This window comes from Temnothorax longispinosus, chromosome 4, assembly GCF_030848805.1.
Source record: "Temnothorax longispinosus isolate EJ_2023e chromosome 4, Tlon_JGU_v1, whole genome shotgun sequence".
Taxonomy (NCBI): Eukaryota; Metazoa; Arthropoda; class Insecta; order Hymenoptera; family Formicidae; genus Temnothorax; species Temnothorax longispinosus.
The window spans coordinates 17075265-17096176 of record NC_092361.1 but is presented as its reverse complement, the minus strand read 5'-3'; the positions used below and the strand labels follow the sequence as shown (position 1 = coordinate 17096176).

General features: G+C 28.1%; 4 protein-coding genes, 1 long non-coding RNA gene and 1 pseudogene across 18 annotated transcripts; 1 reads left to right on the top strand and 5 right to left on the bottom strand.

The window, feature by feature from the left end:
• Positions 1 to 449: 449 nt before the first annotated feature.
• LOC139811308 (odorant receptor 46a-like) lies at positions 450 to 4798 on the bottom strand. 4 transcript variants are annotated; one of them, XM_071775508.1, is made up of 6 exons: positions 4675 to 4798; positions 3488 to 3857; positions 2800 to 3135; positions 2264 to 2465; positions 1968 to 2123; positions 456 to 1883 (listed from the first exon to the last, which is right to left on the bottom strand). In XM_071775508.1, the coding sequence occupies exons 2-6, from the start codon at positions 3847 to 3849 to the stop codon at positions 1830 to 1832; spliced, it is 1110 nt and encodes a 369-aa protein (XP_071631609.1). In that variant the 5' UTR covers positions 3850 to 3857; positions 4675 to 4798; the 3' UTR covers positions 456 to 1829. The 4 variants fall into 4 exon arrangements, with proteins under 4 accessions (XP_071631606.1, XP_071631609.1, XP_071631608.1 ...); XM_071775507.1 differs by having other exon boundaries at positions 4377 to 4754; XM_071775506.1 differs by having other exon boundaries at positions 458 to 1883; positions 4415 to 4754.
• A 189-nt stretch (positions 4799 to 4987) lies between these two features.
• LOC139811342 (uncharacterized) lies at positions 4988 to 7829 on the top strand. Of its 3 annotated transcripts, none has more exons than XR_011731608.1 (3): positions 4988 to 5148; positions 7066 to 7266; positions 7351 to 7829. It is a non-coding gene; the product is annotated as an uncharacterized lncRNA (long non-coding RNA). The 3 variants fall into 3 exon arrangements; XR_011731609.1 differs by lacking the exon at positions 4988 to 5148 and adding an exon at positions 6600 to 6678; XR_011731610.1 differs by lacking the exon at positions 4988 to 5148 and adding an exon at positions 6600 to 6678 and having other exon boundaries at positions 7036 to 7266.
• LOC139811312 (odorant receptor 46a-like) lies at positions 5229 to 9911 on the bottom strand. Of its 7 annotated transcripts, none has more exons than XM_071775518.1 (6): positions 8584 to 9911; positions 7836 to 8416; positions 7091 to 7426; positions 6347 to 6548; positions 5808 to 5963; positions 5229 to 5720 (listed from the first exon to the last, which is right to left on the bottom strand). In XM_071775518.1, exons 2-6 carry the CDS (start codon positions 8195 to 8197, stop codon positions 5667 to 5669), a joined length of 1110 nt encoding a protein of 369 aa, XP_071631619.1. In that variant the 5' UTR covers positions 8198 to 8416; positions 8584 to 9911; the 3' UTR covers positions 5229 to 5666. The 7 variants fall into 7 exon arrangements, with proteins under 7 accessions (XP_071631619.1, XP_071631621.1, XP_071631620.1 ...); XM_071775520.1 differs by having other exon boundaries at positions 7836 to 8237; XM_071775519.1 differs by having other exon boundaries at positions 7836 to 8225.
• LOC139812128 (uncharacterized) lies at positions 8584 to 12683 on the bottom strand (annotated as a pseudogene).
• Positions 12684 to 13549: 866 nt separating this feature from the next.
• On the bottom strand, positions 13550 to 17434 carry LOC139811309 (odorant receptor 49b-like). 3 transcript variants are annotated; one of them, XM_071775509.1, is made up of 6 exons: positions 16777 to 17434; positions 16025 to 16437; positions 15384 to 15719; positions 14479 to 14683; positions 14147 to 14302; positions 13550 to 14060 (listed from the first exon to the last, which is right to left on the bottom strand). In XM_071775509.1, the coding sequence occupies exons 2-6, from the start codon at positions 16429 to 16431 to the stop codon at positions 14004 to 14006; spliced, it is 1161 nt and encodes a 386-aa protein (XP_071631610.1). In that variant the 5' UTR covers positions 16432 to 16437; positions 16777 to 17434; the 3' UTR covers positions 13550 to 14003. The 3 variants fall into 3 exon arrangements, with proteins under 3 accessions (XP_071631610.1, XP_071631612.1, XP_071631611.1); XM_071775511.1 differs by having other exon boundaries at positions 16025 to 16349; positions 16777 to 17433; XM_071775510.1 differs by lacking the exon at positions 16777 to 17434 and having other exon boundaries at positions 16025 to 16770.
• Positions 17435 to 18346: 912 nt separating this feature from the next.
• LOC139811321 (odorant receptor 46a-like) lies at positions 18347 to 20861 on the bottom strand. The gene is made up of 5 exons (XM_071775540.1): positions 19974 to 20861; positions 19562 to 19897; positions 18941 to 19142; positions 18560 to 18715; positions 18347 to 18491 (listed from the first exon to the last, which is right to left on the bottom strand). Exons 1-5 carry the CDS (start codon positions 20333 to 20335, stop codon positions 18435 to 18437), a joined length of 1113 nt encoding a protein of 370 aa, XP_071631641.1. The 5' UTR covers positions 20336 to 20861; the 3' UTR covers positions 18347 to 18434.
• Positions 20862 to 20912: the final 51 nt, after the last annotated feature.

Sequence of the window (20912 nt, the reverse complement as noted above, 5' to 3'; positions counted from 1 at the left end):
AACCAGAGATTGACATGCCTATCATCTGGTTCGTGTACATAAGAGTAAATATAACAGGAATTGAATAGTCGAATGGTATTCATGCTTTGTATATGAAGTTCCCTTTTGTCAGATCCATGAAGGTGGATGACAAAATTACTGCAATGATCTCTGTATACCCACGAGAGTTAAATACCGTTTTATTCCTATAAAATGATCCAATTATCATATTATTATATTATTATATTATTTATTTATCAAACTTTACTCGTTATTTTATTTTTTGGGATATATTTTGGATTTTGGTTTGTTGGATTATTATACTTAAAATGTTCTTATTTATAAAAATTAGAAACATTCTCAATTTATAGATGTAAATGTAAAGCATTCATATAAATTGTGAGATAAATGCATTTAAAATATGAGTCAAATATTATATATATGCACATAAGTATATGTTCATTACTGTATTATTTATTCTAATTTTTGCCGAATTATTATTTCTTGCAATTCACATGGTCCAATAATCTACTTATCTCTAAATATTTGCAAAGCTATAATTTTTTAAACGTACATACAATTTTTTAAAAGAAAAAATAGGTAAGTAAATTTTTGTTTTAAACACAAATAGATAATTTTACAAGGGATCGATATTCTGAATGTTTATAATTCTCGTGACTTTTCAGTAGGGATATTATCTATTATCCCTTCTGCAAATTTTCATCTTTACTTTGATTATTAGTGTAATACTGCATCGATAAGTGCCAAATAATATTTTCATGAATAAAGATACAACGTGTCTCTTTAGGAGACATATACATATTTTCTTGGAAAATCGTGTAATAACCCATTATTTTACATAAGAGAGGGATAGCAGTACAAAAATAAAATAAATATATTCGAAGAAATAAGTTTTTTGAATTGTGTTTAATAAATTATTAGTCTTCAATTACTTTCACGATATATCAGTATAGTTTCTTTATTATTATATATTTATGACAAAATATGATGTATATCATATTGCGTTCTTCTATTATATTGCACGGACGCGCGTAATGCGTACACACACACACACACACACATCACACGCACGCACGCGCGCGCGCGGGCATTCATGCTTACAGACTCATGCAAATTGACAAAGCATTTAAAAGATGAAGTTCATTATGAAATCCATAAAAACAATAAAATGCGCCGCTGATCGTGACACATTGTTTGTTTTGATTGAATCAAGGACAAATAAATAAGAGGTAAGAAAAAATCCTAATTATTAATTTTAGATTTGTCCAAGCACACACTACATTAATAGTAACCCAAACTAAACTTTTTTTTATAAATATATTTGTTTATATGTAACTTTATTAATCCTTTATATGCACGATTTTTTAGTGCTTCTGTAACATTTAATCCAGAATGTTTATCCAAGGTACTAAATAATAAACCAGAATATTTAAATAAAAAGTGAATGGTTTTAATGTAAATCTTTGTAATTTAATATTACATTAGGAATATGGAGAATTATGGAGGAGAGGAGATATCACAGAAATGTTTACTACTACCAATTTTATGCCGACTACTAACAATTTTATTTTTAGTACTAATATGAAATTTGAGATACTAACACTGTGCTTTTTAATTTATGCAATTTTTATATCTTTCTTTAAAATGTTTAATATCTTTTCAAATACCGAAATTAACGTCCATGAAAATTTCCGTAAGAATTGTATCTCAGTCTCGTGAAAATTATCTAGTCAATACTAATGAGGTATGAATCCTGTATTTAAATATGATGGGTTGTATACGTGATTTTATAACACGTTAAGTATGAATAACAACTTCTGTTTATCACGTTATTCTTGCGTTTGATGCAATAAGTTGAAAGCTGAGTATGACATCTTAAGTAACTGTAAAAAAATTGTAGATTAAAAGTTATATGAAATAATTGCAATACTTAGTAATAATATCTGTCTTAATTGTCTGATACTGACAGCTACAAATGACTCGAGATTCATCGTAATTATGTGCGCGCTACTAAATTCAATAGGAATAGTTGCACGCTTCATGATTATTAAAAGGCCTTTCTTGCTGCTATTGCTAAGTCCTGACCACTTTACATTAAAAACATTACTCGCCAACTGAAGGCTCTACGATATACAAAGAATTGCACATTAAAAAATGTCATATTCGTCCTACTTCTTTTAATGATATATCTTTTTTATTATTTATATTTAATGGTATATATATATTATATGTATATGTCAATCCATTTTAGAGAAATATATACTTTTACTTTGAGTTCGTTTCCAAACCAACAATAAATAAAGATTTGCGACAATATGGCACTTGTATACGTCATCAATGAAAGAAAGATCACATAATCCGTTGTCATTGCTATTCGATATAAATTCGAGCATAACACCAACATGCTCACCGCAAACTGGAGACCAATTATTTTCGCGAACATGTTATTTACTGTGTACGCACATCTGCGATTAAATAAAAGACGCTTAGTTTTTTACGCGAGCGACTTTTAAAATTATATACAAATTGGATTGTTAAGGAATCTAATAATAAAATAATAAAAATAGATATATCAAGTTTCTTTATCTTTCTTGAAACTTTCAATAAATAAGGAAGAATTAATCCAAAATTGATTTCAAAGAGGGTTTGTAAATAAAAATTAAGACTTTGTGTGGAATTTGTTAAGTATGTGCTTTAATTATTTTTGTATTATTAAAAGAACGATTGTTACGAATATGGGATTTTGTATTGTATATAATTCAAATTATTAAAAGTAACAAAATTACATAAGAAACCAACTCAAAGATACGGTTGTGATGATAAACACAGTCACGCAGAATGTTTTCGTCATCTGCCATTTTTGTCAATCGATATTCCAGAATTTCAAGCTGGCAGCAAAGGTGTAATAAAAGACCGCAAATCATGCCCTCGCAACCGGCGTTTACTATACCGGAGGTTGCCATGCCTATCAATTGGTGACAGTAAACAAGAAAGTATAAAACAGGATGCGAATAATTGAACGGCACCCATGCTTTATACGTCAAATTTTTACTCATAAATGCCGTAAATACAGACGTCACAATTATTGATATAATTGCCGACAAAATGACCATCAAGTATCGTAATGTGCTATTCCTATAAAATGATTATGAAAATTATTTTAACTAATTTTCTTTTAAGTCTTGTTTTACTTTATTATCACTTAATTATTAATCTATCAAATTTTCTCTTTTTTATTTATAAATATAGAAACACTGTTTTTTCTTTTATTTTAAAGAAAAGTATGGCAGTTTTTGGAAAAATTAATAAATTCTGTTATATATATGCTACAGATTTATTTGTGTAAGTTGTCATGCAAAATGTATGTACAATATAATTAGTATCGTTCTAAAGTATTTAAAAGACATATATGAAATATTTTGCTATTTAGAAAACGTATTATTAAAGAATCAGTGAGAAATTTTTGCGTGAAATTAATAATACTCACTTTACTATTTTCTCAAATTTTTGTTGAATCATAAGTTCGCGTGTGTCGCCTGCTGCAAAAGGTTTTTCGTAAAAAAGGTTGATTATCATCATAATATTTTTGCGATCTATCCACATATAAACTTGTTTATAGCCTGCGACAAATACGGTCAACATCATGTATAAAGAATCGGTGAACTCGTCAGAGTTCTCGACGTTCAGCATGATGTTCATAAATTGGGAGAACGAAAATATATATAATGCCGAGACAAGAAACATTGCGTATGTTTTATAAATTATATGTTTAAATAACGATGTCCACGAATTCGGTTGCCAACATCCAGTAAATGAGCAGACTAGGAGTGTAAATTCCAGCACCCGCATTTGAGTCTCTTTAATATAAATTTTTTATATAATTTTGTTTACATCAATTAATATTTATTACATTATTTTTTATTATTTTATAGAAACATTTCTCTTTTAGAGAAAAGGATTACATACTAGAAATAAAATAAATTTACTAAAAATGTTAAAGAAATTACCATAAAAGTTAAATTTATATTTTTTAATTTATTTAACAAAGCTATATGCTTGCCGTTAGCTGAAGTACATTTAGCCTAAAGTATATTTTATTTATTTTATAAGTGTATACTTTCTGTAGCATAAATTATAATTGTATAATATTGCTTAAGTGATGTCAAATATTGAAAAAAATATTATTAAATTTCAATTTGATTAAATTTGATCAAATTTTTATAAAAATTCTGTTGAAAAGAATTTATATTTACAAAGATAATTTACATTACAAATAAATTATAAAAGAACACCAATATCGAAATCACTTGGAAAGATTTTATTTTCTAGGACTTCAAGCTTTTGATATGCATATAATATTTATATTTTGCACTTACGAAGCTCTTCTGATTTCTTTGCACCATGAATTACTTACGTTTACATTCAACCTTTCACTTTTAAATTTATTTAAACTGTTTATATAATTTTTACAAGCATTGTTTCAACACTTGTCGCATCTCAAATGAAAATGAATAAGCCGATTTTGAAAGGGGGAGAGAGACTCGGAATGTCTATAGAATATCTCGAGACTTTCTGATAATGATACTGTTCGTTACATATCCTTCATATTTATTTTCGTTATTATTGTAATATCCATACGTACAACTTGCGAAATAATATCTCACGAAATAATACCTCGCGAAATAACATCTTCATGAATTGAAATGCGGAAATATTTCGATATATATGTCCTATTAGAGAATTGAATGATGTACTATTATGTCGAGAGACAGCAAGATAGAGGGAAAACAGATATAAGGAGAAGCAAGTTCTTTGAACTCTTAATAAATTATAAGTTATTGTCAACCATTTGTAAAATACTTTAATATAGACTCTTCGTCGTGTATACGTGTATGCCAAAATATTAGACATTTCTTTCTATTGTATTATCCATAATTTTATCGGATATACATCTCTGAACGTCAGTTAAGGAATCATTAGCTGCAGTTTACCTCTATGAAATGTTAATACCAATAGCCTATACACTCAGTTTTACATTTACTAAGTTTTTGTTGCCCTATCGCGTGTGGCCTGACATGTATATCGGGACATGCTATTTCTATATTGATTCCTACATTTATTCTATCTTATATCGTAAACGTAAATAAGGTAAGAAAAAAATTTTAATCTTGAATACATATTTGTTACATACACTCACATACACATACACACATAAATCAATGGTATAATGCAAATAAAAATTTATTTATTGATAGACTTGTGTATGTGTATATACATATTACTTTAATTGCTATAATGTGTTATAATACAATATGGCTGTCTAAAATACAAAGTTGATAATTTTAATACAAAGCATGTTTGTAATACAAAAGCACCGAACAAATAAAATATCTCACGTACACACATGCATATACACAGAAATGCTTATAATGATTTTATTTATATCTTTAGCATTAACACAAATTTTTAAGAGTATTGATGAGATTCTTTAATTAACACTTTTTATTTATCCTTAAAACGTGTTTTTATGTATCACAATTTTTCAAGAAGCACCAATTAAAATTCTCGATAAAAATTTTATAAATCTGAGGATTATCTTGTCGATACTAACAAGGTATTAATATTTATTTCTACATTTTAACAATTTCTATTTATTAATTATGTTACTATTCATGCGTTTGATGCAGCAAATTGAAAACTGAATATGACATCTTAAGTAACTGTAAAAAATTATAGATACATTAAAAGTTATCTGAAATAATTGCAATATTTAGTAATAATATTTATCTTAATTGTTTGATACTGACAGCTACGAACGACTCGAGATTCATTGTGATTATATACGCGCTAGTAAATTCGATGGGAGTCATGGCGCGTTTCATAATTAATAAGAGATTTCTCTTGTTATTATTGCTGAGCGCCGGCCATTCTATGTCATAAATGCTATTTACCAATTGAAGGCTCTAAAATTGTAGTATTTTTTATACAACATTAATGAGAAGTATCTCATAATCTCACCTATATATTTTCTCTTACAGATAACTTTTTTCAAGTGTCACGCTTCAAAATCTAGGTATTCAATTTTTTTCAGTTTTTTGGATTTTGATTTAAGTATTTTATTCTGTCATTAAAAATGAAACACTGTGCATAAGTGCACGTTTAATACTAATTATTGTCTACATGAAAAATCATGTTTTGACATCTTAAATCAAAATCCAAAAAATGAAAAAATCGGCCTGTGACACTTAAAAAAGGTTACTTGTTAACTCTTCTATTTAGCAACGCAATTAATTTTATTTTAAATAATATTTAATATATAAATAGGATCCATTTAAATAAGATGTACTTTTAGCTTGACTTCGTTGCCAAACCAGCAGTAGATGAAAATCTGCACTAATATAGCACTCGTATACATCATCAATGGAATAAAGCTTACGTAGTCAGCGGCCATAGCTATTCGATATAAATTCGAGCACACTACCAACATGCTCACAGCAAACTGTATAGCGATTATTTTCGCAAACATATTATTCACTGTATATGCATATCTGCGATTAGATTAAAAATACTCAGTTTATATGTGCATTTTTTAAATTCACTGTTAATTCTTGTTACTTAATTTTAATTGCTTATTTAGGACAAAATATTTAGAAATAAATGTTTAGAGATAAACGCAAGGTAAGTCAAAATATTTTAGATTTTTCTAACACTTTTTTTTTCAAAATTTTTCTCTTTCTCTCTCTCTATTTTAAAATTTATCTTTATTTAATGAAAATTTTATTAAGTACTATTTTTAGTTACAGAAATGTACGAAATATATCAATGTATTTAAATATTTAATTTAAGTATTTATCAAATATGTTATTTTTACAAAAATTTTCTTTTAGTTCCTTGTCAATCAAATTCTACTTAAAGTTCAATGAGAAATTCAAAAGAATCTGTTAACTATATTTGCATTTCTTTATTTTATTTTTATGCAGAAAATCTTTGGATCTTTGATCTTTTATAAGTCGAAAACTATTGCTGTCTTTCCAGCTGTTGTAGAAAAATTAATTTTATTTCAAGTACAAAACTACTTAAATAGACTAACTCAAAGATACGGTTGTGGTGATAAACACAGTCGCGCAGACTATTTTGATCATGCGTGAGTTTTGTCAATCGATATCCCAGAATTTCAAACTGGCAGCAGATGTGCAGTAAGAATCCACAAAGTAAACTCTCGCAAGCAACATTTACTATACCAGAGGTTGACATGGCTAATAATTGGTGAGTATATACAATAAAATATATAGCGGGAGATGAGTAGTCAAACGGTATCCATGCCTTATACGTCAAATTTCTTTTCATAAGATCCGTGGAGACAGACATCCATATTATCGATGTGATTGACATCATGACAATGGTTAAATATCTCCGCGTATTGTTCCTACAAAGTATAAATTATAAAATTTATTATAGCCATTTTTTTAACTTGTTTTCTTTTTTTACATCTGCATTACTATTTATATTTATTACATTTTTTAGTTTCCTATCTGCATTTATAATTGTAAAAATATTGGTTATTTTACAAAAAGTTAAAAAACAATGTGTTTTGAACAATTTTAATTAGATGATATATGTAATTTACATTATTTGTATCACTAATAAAATAGATACAATAATTCTGCAAGCTATTACTATAATTACTATAAATAATTAGTGTACAATATTTAAATAATTAGTATAAATAATTAGTATAAAATATTTAAAAACACAAGGCAAAGTGTTTTACTACTCAGAAAGAATTTTGTCGAAGAGTGATTGATTTAATTACACAATCTTATAATGACACTTACTGTATCATTTTCTCAAATTTCTCTTGAATCATTACTTCATGTGTTTCATATGGTGCAAAAGGTTTCTCAGTAAGAACATTTATTATTACCATCACATTCTTACGGTCTACCCACATATAAATCTGTTTGTAGCCTGCTACAAGTACCGTCAACATCATATACAGGGCATCGGTAAATTCATCGGAGTTGCCGACGTTTAATATGATGTTTACAAATTGAGAAGTCAGAAATATATATAATGAGAATATCAGAAACATTGCGTAAGCCTTATAAATTATATGTTTAAACAGCGACGTCCACGTCAGCGGCTGCCAGCATCCAGCGAGCGCGCAGATCATGAGTGTAAATTTCAGCATGCGCATTTGAGTTTTTTCTTTAATGTAAATTAGCCTAAACAATTTGCTGTTAACATTACATCATAGTTTATCGTGATCGAAATACGTCTCTTTCAAGAATGGAAAGAGAAAATGTTAAGAATGCTTCTAATAATTTAAAGAAGAGATACCGCATCTTTTAAAATCTTTAAAAAGAAATATTTTATAATTTAAGATTTAATTTAAAAAGATATTTGATATCATATACTGAAAAATTGTAAAAATATTTTTTTTCGATGAAAAATGCAATTTTTAAATTAGTCAATTTTACTATGTAAAGCATATTGTAAAGTGTACATAAAGCATTCATTAATTTAAAAATTAACTATTCAATTTGTAATATTATGGTTCTTTTATATATACAGTGCACTTACAAAAATTTTCCGATTAATTTGCACTATTTGTGTCTGCTTCAACTGTCTATCATATTGTCAAGACTAATTTAAATTGATCAAGTAATTCTCACGAACATTATTTGGTGAAATCTTTGTTTCTCCGTCTCCTCAAATGACAATGGATAAATGTCTATTGCATCTCTCGATGATTTTCTAATTGTGATATTTCTACTCCGTCCCTCGCGTATCTATATCCCTGTTATTATTATAATACGGAACTATCAACGACGTTCTTGAGAAATAATATTTTCATAAACCAAGACGCAAGATTGTTTCGAGAGAGAGATATATATATGCTTTATTAGAAAATTACATAATGTACTCCACATCTACATCTACAATAACATTTTCATGAAGACGACAAAAGAGACAGACCGATATATATAGAATAAATTCTTTCAATTGTCCTCAGTAAGATATATTATTTATTCTCTATTTTCACAATTATTCGTCATACCTTCAATATGGTTCGGTTATAGTATGTACATTACAAAACATTTTTACTGTCTATTCGCAAAGTGAATACTTTGGTTGTCGCGTAGTGAATCGTTATGCTATACTTCATAGCAATGAAATTTTAATGTTGATAGTCAGTACGCTCAGTTAGATAGTAATATTCTTTTTGTTGCGGCGTACTGTCTACTGTCTGTATTGTAATATTGACTTTTACGCTTGCTCTTCCTTTAGCGAATGTAGTAAGAAAATCTCTTTAATTCTTAGACGAAAAGTTAAAGATGTTATGTAGTTGTGCACGGTAGTTATAAAAAAAAATTTTTTTAAATATATTTATTTTCTCTGCAATATTACTTACTATAATAAAATATCAATCAACAGTTTTAACGCAGGCTATAAATATTTGTAGCCCAAGTAGAAATATGGAATAATAGAAATATCGAAAACGTTTATAACAATTCTACTTGAATATATTTACTGTTGGTATAAATTCCTTGTAATATCGTCTTAATCTATCATTTCATTTCTCATTATAAACATATGATTAATATCTTTTTTTATAGGTACGCCAAAAATTTTAAATATGTCCTAATATTTGTCTTCCGCAAACATTTCATATATTGTCTAGTTAACGGTATGTTAAATACATCAATTTTTGACATACCTTGTACGTCGCTTCGTGATATATGATAACAATCTTAATTTATCAATTATGTTCCTGCTGAGACTGTTTCAATAGATTGTAAGCTGAATAAAGCTGATGCTTCAAGTAACTGGAAAAAAGTTTAAAATGCATTTAATATTAATTAAAACATCTATAAGAAGAAGTAAACATATTTTCATAATTGACTTATACTGACACAAACGAGTCAAGATTCAATGTGATAACCGCGCTATTACATTCAATGGGGACCATCGAGCGCCTCATGATTAACAGGAGATCTCTTTTGATCTTCTTATCAAGCATCTGACACTCCATATTATATAATATGCTGTTTGCTACTCCAATGCTCTGTAAGTAAATAAAACACCGCATATCATTAGAAACATATATTATGTGTTGTGTAATGATACTCTCTTTTCTTTGTCTCCATTTTTTACTTTTATAATTAAAAAAAAAATTTTGTAGGTACAGAAATTTAATTGACTTTTTCATATGTGAATATAAGATTCTATATGTATGTAGATGAATTATGTACTTTTAATTTGAGTCTCATTTCTAAACCAGCAATAGAGAAAGATCTGTGACAAACATGCAAGCTGTATATAATATCAGTGTAATGAGACTTCCATTGATCATCACGAAAGAAATAGAAGCCAATTTGTATAAATTATAGCACACACCACTAGCATGCTTACTGCGAACTGGAGAACGATTATTATCTTTGCAAACACCTGCGATTTACCATGTACGCGTATTTACGATTAAATAGAAAATTTTAGATTTGAATAGAAGATTTGTTTATTCAAACAATATTTCCAAATTTTTGAAGTAAGACAGAAGTTGTTTTAAAAACTAACTCATAACACTGAAATATACATACTGGAACTCGCACTAGCGGTCTAGCGGTCGAAACGCGCGGGAACTGAGGGAAGGATAGGGAAGTGCTGTCAGAGCCGTCCAGCCGTCAGAGGGGCCACCTATCCTTGTCGCACACTGGCATATGCGTACAAAGTAGAAAAAGACAGGTGGCCTCCCTGAAGCGTTGAAAAGCAGTCTCTTTCCCTCGTTTTCCGCTTAGCTGTAGCTTGCAGTGCGTATTCCAGATTCCAGTATGTATATATATATTTTAGTATTTTGAGTGGCGTGGTGACGTACCTACACAATCACGAAGAATACCTATGTCGATTATGTAAGATTTTCGTTAATCGGTATTGCAGGATTTCGAGTTGACCGCGGATCGCGGATCTCCTGCAGCCACTGTAGCAATCCGGATATCATCAGGCTATCGCAGGCAACAGGAAACGTTTACAGCCGCACAGATTGACATACCGACATAACCGATCATTTGGTGAGTGAATATACGAAATAAAATATAATGGTTGACCTGTCGAATGGTACCCATGCCTTGTATGTCAAGTTCCCGTTTATAAAATCCATAAAGATGGCATTTAAAATTATTGCATATGGCTGACGACGCCATAATACCAGAAAGCGTACTTCCTATAATATAAAAATTCTCATGAAAATATTCTAACGACTATGGAAAATTATTATGTCCACTTGTTTTTGAAGCGTTTGCTTTTATGTTACTCACATTACTATATTTTTCTCGAATTTTGTTTCTATATTTATATCTATGTTGTTTATGAGATATTGATGATTTACAAGCATTGGAAGGAATGCAAAAAATAATTATGTTTAGAAAATGATTAAATTGTGCCAAACACAATTATTATGTAGTGTTAAACTAAATATAATAGTATGTGTATATATAGTACAATTTTATATCTTTTAACGTATAAAACTTGTAAATTTATATAATATATATCTGTTATACTTACAAAGTGATCAATTAACACAGTCAATTACTTGACGTGACATTAAAAGTGTCTACCACAAATATCTTGAAAAGTAATTGATACTATTTACATAATTTGTGGAAAAATTATTATATAGCTAAATCATATTCACACGTCAAATGACAATGGACAAATTTTACAAGAGAGCGGGATACATCTAGATACGCTATCATGTCTATATAGTCTCGCGACACCACTTTCTGACAATGCGGGATCCGTTCACCGAACCTCCTTCCTATCTGTCTTTATTATTATCGTAATACCGATTTTGCAACGGCGCGGAATATTATTTTCAATGAGTCAACGTAGATAAGCTGCAATTTTTGTCACGCGATGGGGTAAATAACATTTCCACAATAAGGTAGAAGGCAAGAGAGATGTACTTTCGGAGATTCATCAATATAGAACACCAGGTGTAAGTTGCCCCTATGAAGCATTCACGCAAGTTACTTTTTTTTTATTACTGTCACTACCCAGTGCTTGACATGTCATCAAATACACTACGTTTTAAATATATCGATTTCTATTCACGATTATCGGTAGAACATAAACATCGGGGAAAAAGTGAATCATAGTAGCTATTATATACAGTGACGTAATAACTTCCACGATACTACGTCAACTCTTTTTACTCGATATTGATAATGATTGTAGCAATTAAAACAATATTATACGAAGACCTTCGCTGATATGCGCAGAGAAAAGTGTATAATGCAATAGTATTAATACAGTGCTTATAGAATTAATTGCAGTGATATTAAGCAAAATAAAAATAAAATGTGTTACATAAATTGTATACTTATGCAATTCTATATTTGTTTTAATAAAATATTTTTATACTCTAGTTTTTTTTAATCTAGATTTTTTTTTTAATTTTTATTTAATATAACTTGAAAATTTTGCATTATTCTGTCTCAAAACATCTTCATTTTTTACTAAACTCTCTCACTCATATTTGCATTATTATTGAAATATGAGTTATTGCAGCATCTATCTGTGCGCAATAACACTTCTCCATAATAACGCTTATGCGTAACGTCATTTCATGATATGTAGACTTTATGACAAAACTGCATAGGATATACGGCAACTGCATAGAACAGCGATATGCAGTAATGAGAGAACGCGCATAAATAAAATTTTTATATTCTTATTACAAGTTAATACATTATGAATTTTTTTCTCTGATTATAGGTACTTATTGTTAGATGTTGCTCTTTAGTATACGCATTAGTTAATAATTTTATTAAATATTTTATTTATTACTATACAAAAAAGGGAATTTGTCATATAATAATTAATAAATCAGGAAATATGACTTATCTGTATAGGAAGTTTTAATACTACAGATAATACTAAGAATAATACATAGATAATATACTTAATATAATATCTATCATTATTGTATTTATTTATTTTGTTTTTATCAGTCTTAAAACATCACGAAGCACCTCGTTACATGTCGATTTATGCATTCGCTACGCCGCATATAAATAAGAATATAAGAGAAGATATTATTTTAATCTTTAAGCACAGATCCATTCAATTTTGCCCCAATATATATCACTCATTATAAAAACCAAACTTTTGCATATAAATATTGCAATTAATGAAAAACGCATAATTTACATATTTGCATATTTGTTCGAGTTAACAATTCCTGCTAAAACATTCTTGTCAAGAAAAAAGTGATAAAAATAATATTATGTGAAAGTATCAAATAATATTCCTTCAAACAGTATCAGGTACGTACAACATTAAAAATGCTATGTAATGCCTATTTCAGAGACATTGGGTGTTGAAGGATTAATTACATGATATTTGTAATAATGTATATATTATTAATGGATAAATATTAAATAGATATTAAGCTATAAATTGATCAATTATTTATGAGAGAGAAGATGAAAATGAATTATCGCACACACACATACACACATACACACGGACACAAGAACGTTTGCAATAATTATATTTATATATCTTTATTGTAAATAATCATTTTCTGTAATTTACTTATAATCGGCTTATTTGATCTTACGCGCGTTTCTAAACTAATTTAATTATTATTTATTAATAAGGTACTTAACATACCTTGACAATTTTGTAATATTTTTTGTTGAAAATTTGTTATTAATTAATTTATTACTATCACTCTTGCTGTGTTGATAATATAAACACGATATAAAGGACTGCGCACAATTCTTATGGAAAATGGCACTTTTGACAAGATTGGCTGTAACTTCGCTATTTTATAATTTATGTGATTTTTTCGGAGATTGTGACAATGTTAAATTTTCATTAGCATTACATAAAATATAAAATAGCAAAGTCACTGCTAATTTTTACTGTCAAAAACCATTTTCCATAAGAATTCTACGGAGTACTTTATTATAAATAGCAATTATTAATCTTGTGCTACGTTAGTGTTTCTGCGAATGTATTAATACATTAAAAAGCGAATATGACGTCTTAAGTACCTAAACAATCATAGAATTATACTGATAAATCTTATTGAATGAACTGTACATTTATCACATGGAAAAAATAAATTTCTCATACAAACCCTTAGGAAAGAGTCAAGATTCACCGGGATAATATCTGCGCTGGTAAACTCGATTGGAATCGTAGCACGATTCATGATCATTAAAAGACCTTTCTTTATATTGTTGCTAAATAACGTCCATTCCAAGTTATAAATACTGTCTGATAATTGGAGGCTCTGCAGATAAAATTATAATAAAAGGTCACATATCTTATCTCCCTTATACAATGTGTGTATGTATACTGTGCGTGTATACGTTTTCTTCTTTTTGCAGCGATAGACGTTGATGTTGCAACTTTCTTTCAGATAAACTGATTAATAACTGTGAAATTAAAACCAGTTACTAGAACTACCTTCAGCTTGATTTCATTGCCGAACCAACAATAATAAAAAATCGGAGCCATAGTGGATGCCACAACCATAACGTCCTGTATATAAGAAACGGTATTGGACGATTTAAAAGCCATATGAATTAAGTTATAGCACATTACCACCGTGATCATTGCGAACTCACTAGGAATTATCTTGGAAAATCTATCGTTCAGCATATACGCGTATCTAAAATTACAAAAACCATCTTCAATTTATCTACCAATTTTTTCTAAGATGTTCAATTGATGAATTTACATTGGCAACTTTAACATCCAAACATGAAAAATATCTTATACTTTTATTGTTCAATAAATATCTTTATATAATAGCTTTTATATAATTCTTAAAGAAAATTTGTCTGAGATGGCAATCACATTCAGCACTATTCTTACATCAAAGATAATATAATAGTTTTTATAATTTATAAAATTATTTGTTTCTAATACAATATTTCTAATATACAAATATGGTGAATAGAAATGAATATATTATTCGTTATCTAACAAGTACAGTAAAGTGTTTTTGCAAATCTTGAAAAAGAAAATATGAATAGATCTATGCACCAGTATAAAAATAATAGAGTGTAACATGCAACAATAAGTTCTTCTTTCCATATTTGTTCATTTTACATATTTTTAAAATGCATATCTTTCTCTGAGAAGAATAAAAAGAAATTGCGAAAAATATGTGGAGTATTAATTTGCCACTTAATTTAAATTTTACAAGTAAACTTTAACTTTAACACTTTTAATTAAAGAATCTAAATTATGAAAAAAGAAAATTATTAAAAAATTGAAAATTTTACGACTGTTATTAGTGAAATTTCAATAAGATCATATTTATTTTAAAGAAACATGTAGTATTCTAGGATTAAAAAAAAACTTACTGAAATATGTATATGTGGTGATTTACGCAATCGCGCAGATTTCCTGGACCATTCGTGATGTTTGATAAACGGTACTCTAAAATCTCAATCTGGCAGCAAATGTGCAACAATAATCCGCATATTAAATTGTCACACGTGGAATGGAGAAGGCCAATAAATATTAGAGTTAATATCTGATGAATGTATACGAAAGAAAATAGCACAGATATTGAGCAGTCGAACGGTAACCAAGCTTTGTACAATAAAACTCCATTCTTGAAATCCGTCAATAGTGACAGAAAAATCATGTAGAAGGCCGTTACCATAACGAGGGTTAAATAACATAATGTATTATTCCTATAAAATCAATAACATATATAAAATATGTAATTTAATTCAAATAGCATATTTCGCTCAAGAAGCAAAAATTTTTCAGAAAATAAGTTTAAATATTTTGAATTATTAAAATTTTGTAATATCATTTTTAACGGCGATTTTGTAATAACTAGAGGGACAAAAGTATATTAGCTTTTTATTCAAAGACCCGTTCTTTTTGCAAACAATTAAAACATGACACTTTTTTAGTTATGTCGTTGTTATATAGCAAATGAGCGATTTGTCGATAATATAAATGATAATTTACATTACTAAAGGTAACTTACGTTATTCTCTTGTCAAACTTTTCTCGAATCATGTTTTCGTTCAAATCTATCGGTTTGAATGGCTTTTCGACGAGATTATCAATTAGCATTGCAATATCATCGTGATTTATCCGTATAATAATTGCTTTGTAGCCCGCCAGAAACGAAATCAGAGCGTTGAATAAGGCGTCGCCAATTGCGTCAGGGTCATCAGCATTTAATAGCTCCATAATTTGGGTCATTGCAAATGTGTATAAAATTATAATTATTGACGCTGTGTAAGCGTTATACATTATGTATCTAAACAGCGACGTCCACGACGTTGGTCGCCAGCATCCTGCGACCGCTAAAACCGTGAGCGTAAATTTCAAGACAGGCATTTCGCTTTTCTTCCGAACATCACTTCTCAACATCCACTTGCCCAACATCAATCACTGTTTTGATTAATGTTATATACTTATTTACTACAAGTGTCGATTATTATGATAATACTGATTATAGAGCGATAATTATAATAGATCGAGATTTCCAACTATGTGTTACATGTGCATGAATAATATGTACAATATCACATTACGAAATATTTGATTGTTTATTTTTGTAAATAATTGCTAACTAGTTGCCTTCATGTATATTAATAATCATATACAAATATAAAAATTTAGTAATAACAATAAAAGTTACGAATAAAAAGTATTAAAGCACTGTATCATACAACAGTATTATTGTAATACTTATCTGAAATTTTCAATTTTTTAATATATTAAACTTACGAAAATTTTGAGCGACTTATTTGGACAAACCGATGAATACTTAAAAATTTTAATCGATTATTTGCTGCACACGTTGTGTGACGAATCAAATGATGTTCAAAAGAACAACAATCTCAGAATGTCTATAGTCTCTCTCAATTCAATAACGACATTTCGTTCGACTTCCCTCTTCGTATAAAATATCTCTATTATTATCATAATAACAGACTTCCCCACGCAACAATCCCCCTTCTCTTGTGAAATAATATCTCATGAATTGAGAAGTGATATTCGTCCGAAATAATACCTTTACTACGAAATTACGTAATGTATTATTTTCATGGAGACAGTTGCGGGATAAAAGAAGAAGTCCGGTATATAGTCAGGTACATAGAAAAATAAATTCAAATTGTCATCAAATATATTATAGGGCAGTAACCGTGAACTCTGTTTCCGAGATACCTGGTACAGTTTTTCCTTTGTTGTACGTCTATTATAGAATATTTTATTTATAACCATATATAGACAGCATTGCACAATATTGTTTTATAGTAACGTACAATGAAAAAGTACGAGAAAATAAATTCTTCAAATATTAGTTACCATAGCTCACCTGTATGAAACGTTAATACTATCCATAGATTTGGTTACAAGCTGTGTTACTGTCACATTTTCTGTTACACTATCTATAATATATTATATATATATATATATATATATATATATATATACATAGATATATATATATATATGTATATGATATTGTGATATCGTGCATTCTTCGGAATATAATTTTTAATACTTTTGATTACATATAAAGAAGGTGTGGAAGGCACTTCAATTACTTTTACAGATTATTAACACTTATGTAAGTTTTATATAGTAATTGTAATTTACAATATAGTTTTCAATATTATAAATATTTAAATATTTACCGCATAATAATAATTTTTGAGATAATGTTTTATCAATGTTTTTATTATATGTCAAGGAATAGATGACCAAAGTTTTATTAAAAATAATTCTTCTATGATGTCAAAAAATCACACTGTACTGCGCTACAATACTAAGGGCCGGTTGTTTCAACCTGTTGGTCGGTAAGCTAACTAATAGTTAAACAGATTGGAACAACCGGCCCTAAAAGTGTTAAATATTATTACAATTTTTTATTACAATAGTACCATGGTAATATATTTTAAAATATAAAATATTTTGATATGTAACTTACATTTAATTTATAAAATTTTTTTATATTTTAAAAGATATTATTTTATGTTTGATAAGAAATCATTTAGGAGAAAGTCTTTACGGGATTCGAGAAAGTCTGTTTTAAAGATAATTGCGAAAGTATAATAAAGATCAAATTTTTCTTTTCTTTTATAATTATTACTTATAAATAAATATTGAGATATTATATGCAAATAATATCTCTTTTTATAAATATTAATACTCTTACTAATAAATTATTATATACTTCATTATTAATATTTTTCACTACATTTTATTATATTTAAAATAATATTGATAAAGATTTATTATTAATGAATAAACATTATGTGGATATAAAAAATCACAATAGATACTTACTAAATCTGCTGTTAATGTAATTTATTTTTATTGCATTTTGATTACAGATACATGCAACTATATTGTAAAACAGAACACATTATACATTTGTCTTACTTTTCTTGTACTCGTACCAATAAATTATAAGCGGAGTACGATGTTTTAAGTAGCTAAAATAATAAAACATAGTAAAAATTCATAGATGGATATTACACAATACAAAATTTATTATACTAACCGCCACGAAAGAGTCCAAATTCAAACTAATAATATGTGCAGTAGTAAATTCGATAGGCACAATCGCGCGTTTCATAATTATTAGGAGATCTCTTTTGACGCTGTTATTCAACATTGGCCATTTTATTTGGAAAATACTGTCCGATAATTGAACGCTCTGCAAATTAATATGCAAAATAATATTTTTCTTATTTAAGAGTTTTAATAATAAAATACTTTTTAAATATTTCTATGTACAACATGTTATCATTTTATAATATTTTTATTTAGGCGAAACTATAATGTGTGATTTAATATGATTGTTATGAATAATGAATATAACAGTAATGCGACACGAATTATGAGATGAAAAAAAGACTGGATATATCTCAATTAGACATACCTTTGATTTAATTTTGTGACCAAACCAACAATAAATAAATATTTCTGTTAACATGCAGCACGTAAATCCAATTAATCCAATACTGTCTGTGTTTAACGACGATTGGCTCAATTGATACAAATTAGAGCATATTATCAATGTGCTTATTATAAACTGTAATCCGATTATTTGTGAAAATTTTGCATTTATCGAACACGCAAATCTGAAATCAAATTTTTAATTTTATGATATGCGGATATGTATGTTGCATATTGATCCAAAAGCATGACCTATTATTTAAAAAACAGCTATATATTATAATAATTATTGTGGTTTAAAAGAATTTAATGATGCTGATTGGAACGTGTTAACAACATAACATAAAAAATAAATATAAATGAGTCGTTTAGATATAAAAGGAAAGATAATAACAAATTATATTATTTAGTTATCTTAAATCAAAATTTTAGATTTTTTTTTTACAATAATAGAAATTAAAGAATTTTAATGTATACTGTTGTTTCGTTTTACAGGATAATTGTAATTAAGTACATCATAGAAATCGTGAATTTTATATGTAACGTTTTTTTAGTTAACTAAATATATAAAAAAATATATAAAATTATTATTAGGATGACTAACTCAAATATACTGTTATGATGGCGTATGCAGTAGTCCAAGATACTTTGATCACTTAAGATCTTCTTTAAGCGATGTTCCAAGATCTCTATTTGACAATATACGTGCATTAAGAATCCACATATGAGAGTATCGCAGGCGACGTTCACACTAGCACAATAAAACGTGCTCAGAATTTGGTGAGCATACGTAACGCAAAACACCATGTAAGATGAATAATCGTATGGCACCCATTCTCTATACGTTAACTTTCTGTGTCTAAAATCAGTGAGCAACGACATCAAACTCATGAACGTCCATGATGTCGCAATCAAAATCGAATAGCGTAATGTATTAGACCTAGAAATTTATGTCCCAAAAGAAATCATAGTTAAATAAAAGTTAAATATATATAATTTATATAATATATATTTACCGTATTAATGTATCAAATTTTTGACGAATTCCCAACTCGGCTGGATCCAATGGTTTAAATGGTTCCTCGTTAAGTGCAGTAATTAATGTTGTAACATTCTCATAATTTAGCCACATTATCAGTAATTTGAAACCAGAAACGGACACATTTAAAGCCATGTATAAAATATTAGTAAAGTCGTCGGGATTGTCGACGTTCAGCAAAATATCCATAAATTGTAAAAAAGCAAAAGTATATAAAATGGTAATTATAAATATTCTGTAGAGATTGTAAATAGCACGTCTAAATTGCGATGTCCAAGTTAGCGGTCGAAAGCACCCAACAAACGTAACGATTAAAAATGTAAACTTTAAAATATGCATTTTTGTCTTGTTTAAATTTAAAAAAATACAAATATATTTGCTTATGTAACGTATGTTACAAGCTTCGATACTGTTTTAGAAATTTTGAAAATATTTAAACCACATTTATTATTTTTAAGATAGTTTTAACTTGACAGGTTCTTTATTGCACGTGAAGTAAAGACAAAAATGTTATTTCAAGAGAGTGTACTTGGGAATGTCTATAGACTTGTGTCGCGATTCTCTGATAATAAACGTTGACAATAGGTCCTCTCTCTTCTTACATAATTAATAACCGTATGTTCATGATACCAAATTTGCAACAATTCTCTTCAAAGCGATATTTACGCAAAATAGCAAGACAAATTATTTTCACATGCAACTTTTCTCTCTCATATAAGAGATCAACTATTTTCATATATTATACTTACAGAAAGAAGGGCAAAATTCTAATATAACAAAGAAAAGAGAGTAAATTCTTTAAAGATACATTAATAAAGTATGAGGTAAAAATAATGTATACAATAATACCTCGATACATATCATATCTCGATGCATCGAAGACAAAATATTTTATTTGATATTGCCTTTGCTTAGA

Excerpts from the sequence above, each read along its gene's own strand:
- LOC139811308 (XM_071775508.1), bottom strand. The coding sequence starts at position 3,849 with ATGCGGGTGCTGGAATTTACACTCCTAGTCTGCTCATTTACTGGATGT. Across the intron at positions 2,124-2,263 it reads GAAACGAACTCAAAGTAAAA|AGCCTTCAGTTGGCGAGTAA; the intron begins GTATATATTTCT and ends TGTATATCGTAG. Across the intron at positions 1,884-1,967 it reads ATCTCGAGTCATTTGTAGCT|TTACTTAAGATGTCATACTC; the intron begins GTCAGTATCAGA and ends ATTTTTTTACAG.
- LOC139811312 (XM_071775517.1), bottom strand. Across the intron at positions 7,427-7,835 it reads AAATTTGAGAAAATGATACA|GAACAATACGCGGAGATATT; the intron begins GTAAGTGTCATT and ends TATACTTTGTAG. Across the intron at positions 5,721-5,807 it reads ATCTCGAGTCGTTCGTAGCT|TTACTTAAGATGTCATATTC; the intron begins GTCAGTATCAAA and ends AATTTTTTACAG.
- LOC139811321 (XM_071775540.1), bottom strand. The coding sequence starts at position 20,335 with ATGCATATTTTAAAGTTTACATTTTTAATCGTTACGTTTGTTGGGTGC. Across the intron at positions 19,898-19,973 it reads AAATTTGATACATTAATACG|GTCTAATACATTACGCTATT; the intron begins GTAAATATATAT and ends ATAAATTTCTAG. Across the intron at positions 18,492-18,559 it reads ATTTGGACTCTTTCGTGGCG|CTACTTAAAACATCGTACTC; the intron begins GTTAGTATAATA and ends TTATTATTTTAG.
- LOC139811309 (XM_071775509.1), bottom strand. The coding sequence starts at position 16,431 with ATGTTGGGCAAGTGGATGTTGAGAAGTGATGTTCGGAAGAAAAGCGAA. Across the intron at positions 14,684-15,383 it reads CACCACATATACATATTTCA|ATACGCGTATATGCTGAACG; the intron begins GTAAGTTTTTTT and ends TTGTAATTTTAG. Across the intron at positions 14,303-14,478 it reads GCAATGAAATCAAGCTGAAG|AGCCTCCAATTATCAGACAG; the intron begins GTAGTTCTAGTA and ends TTTTATCTGCAG.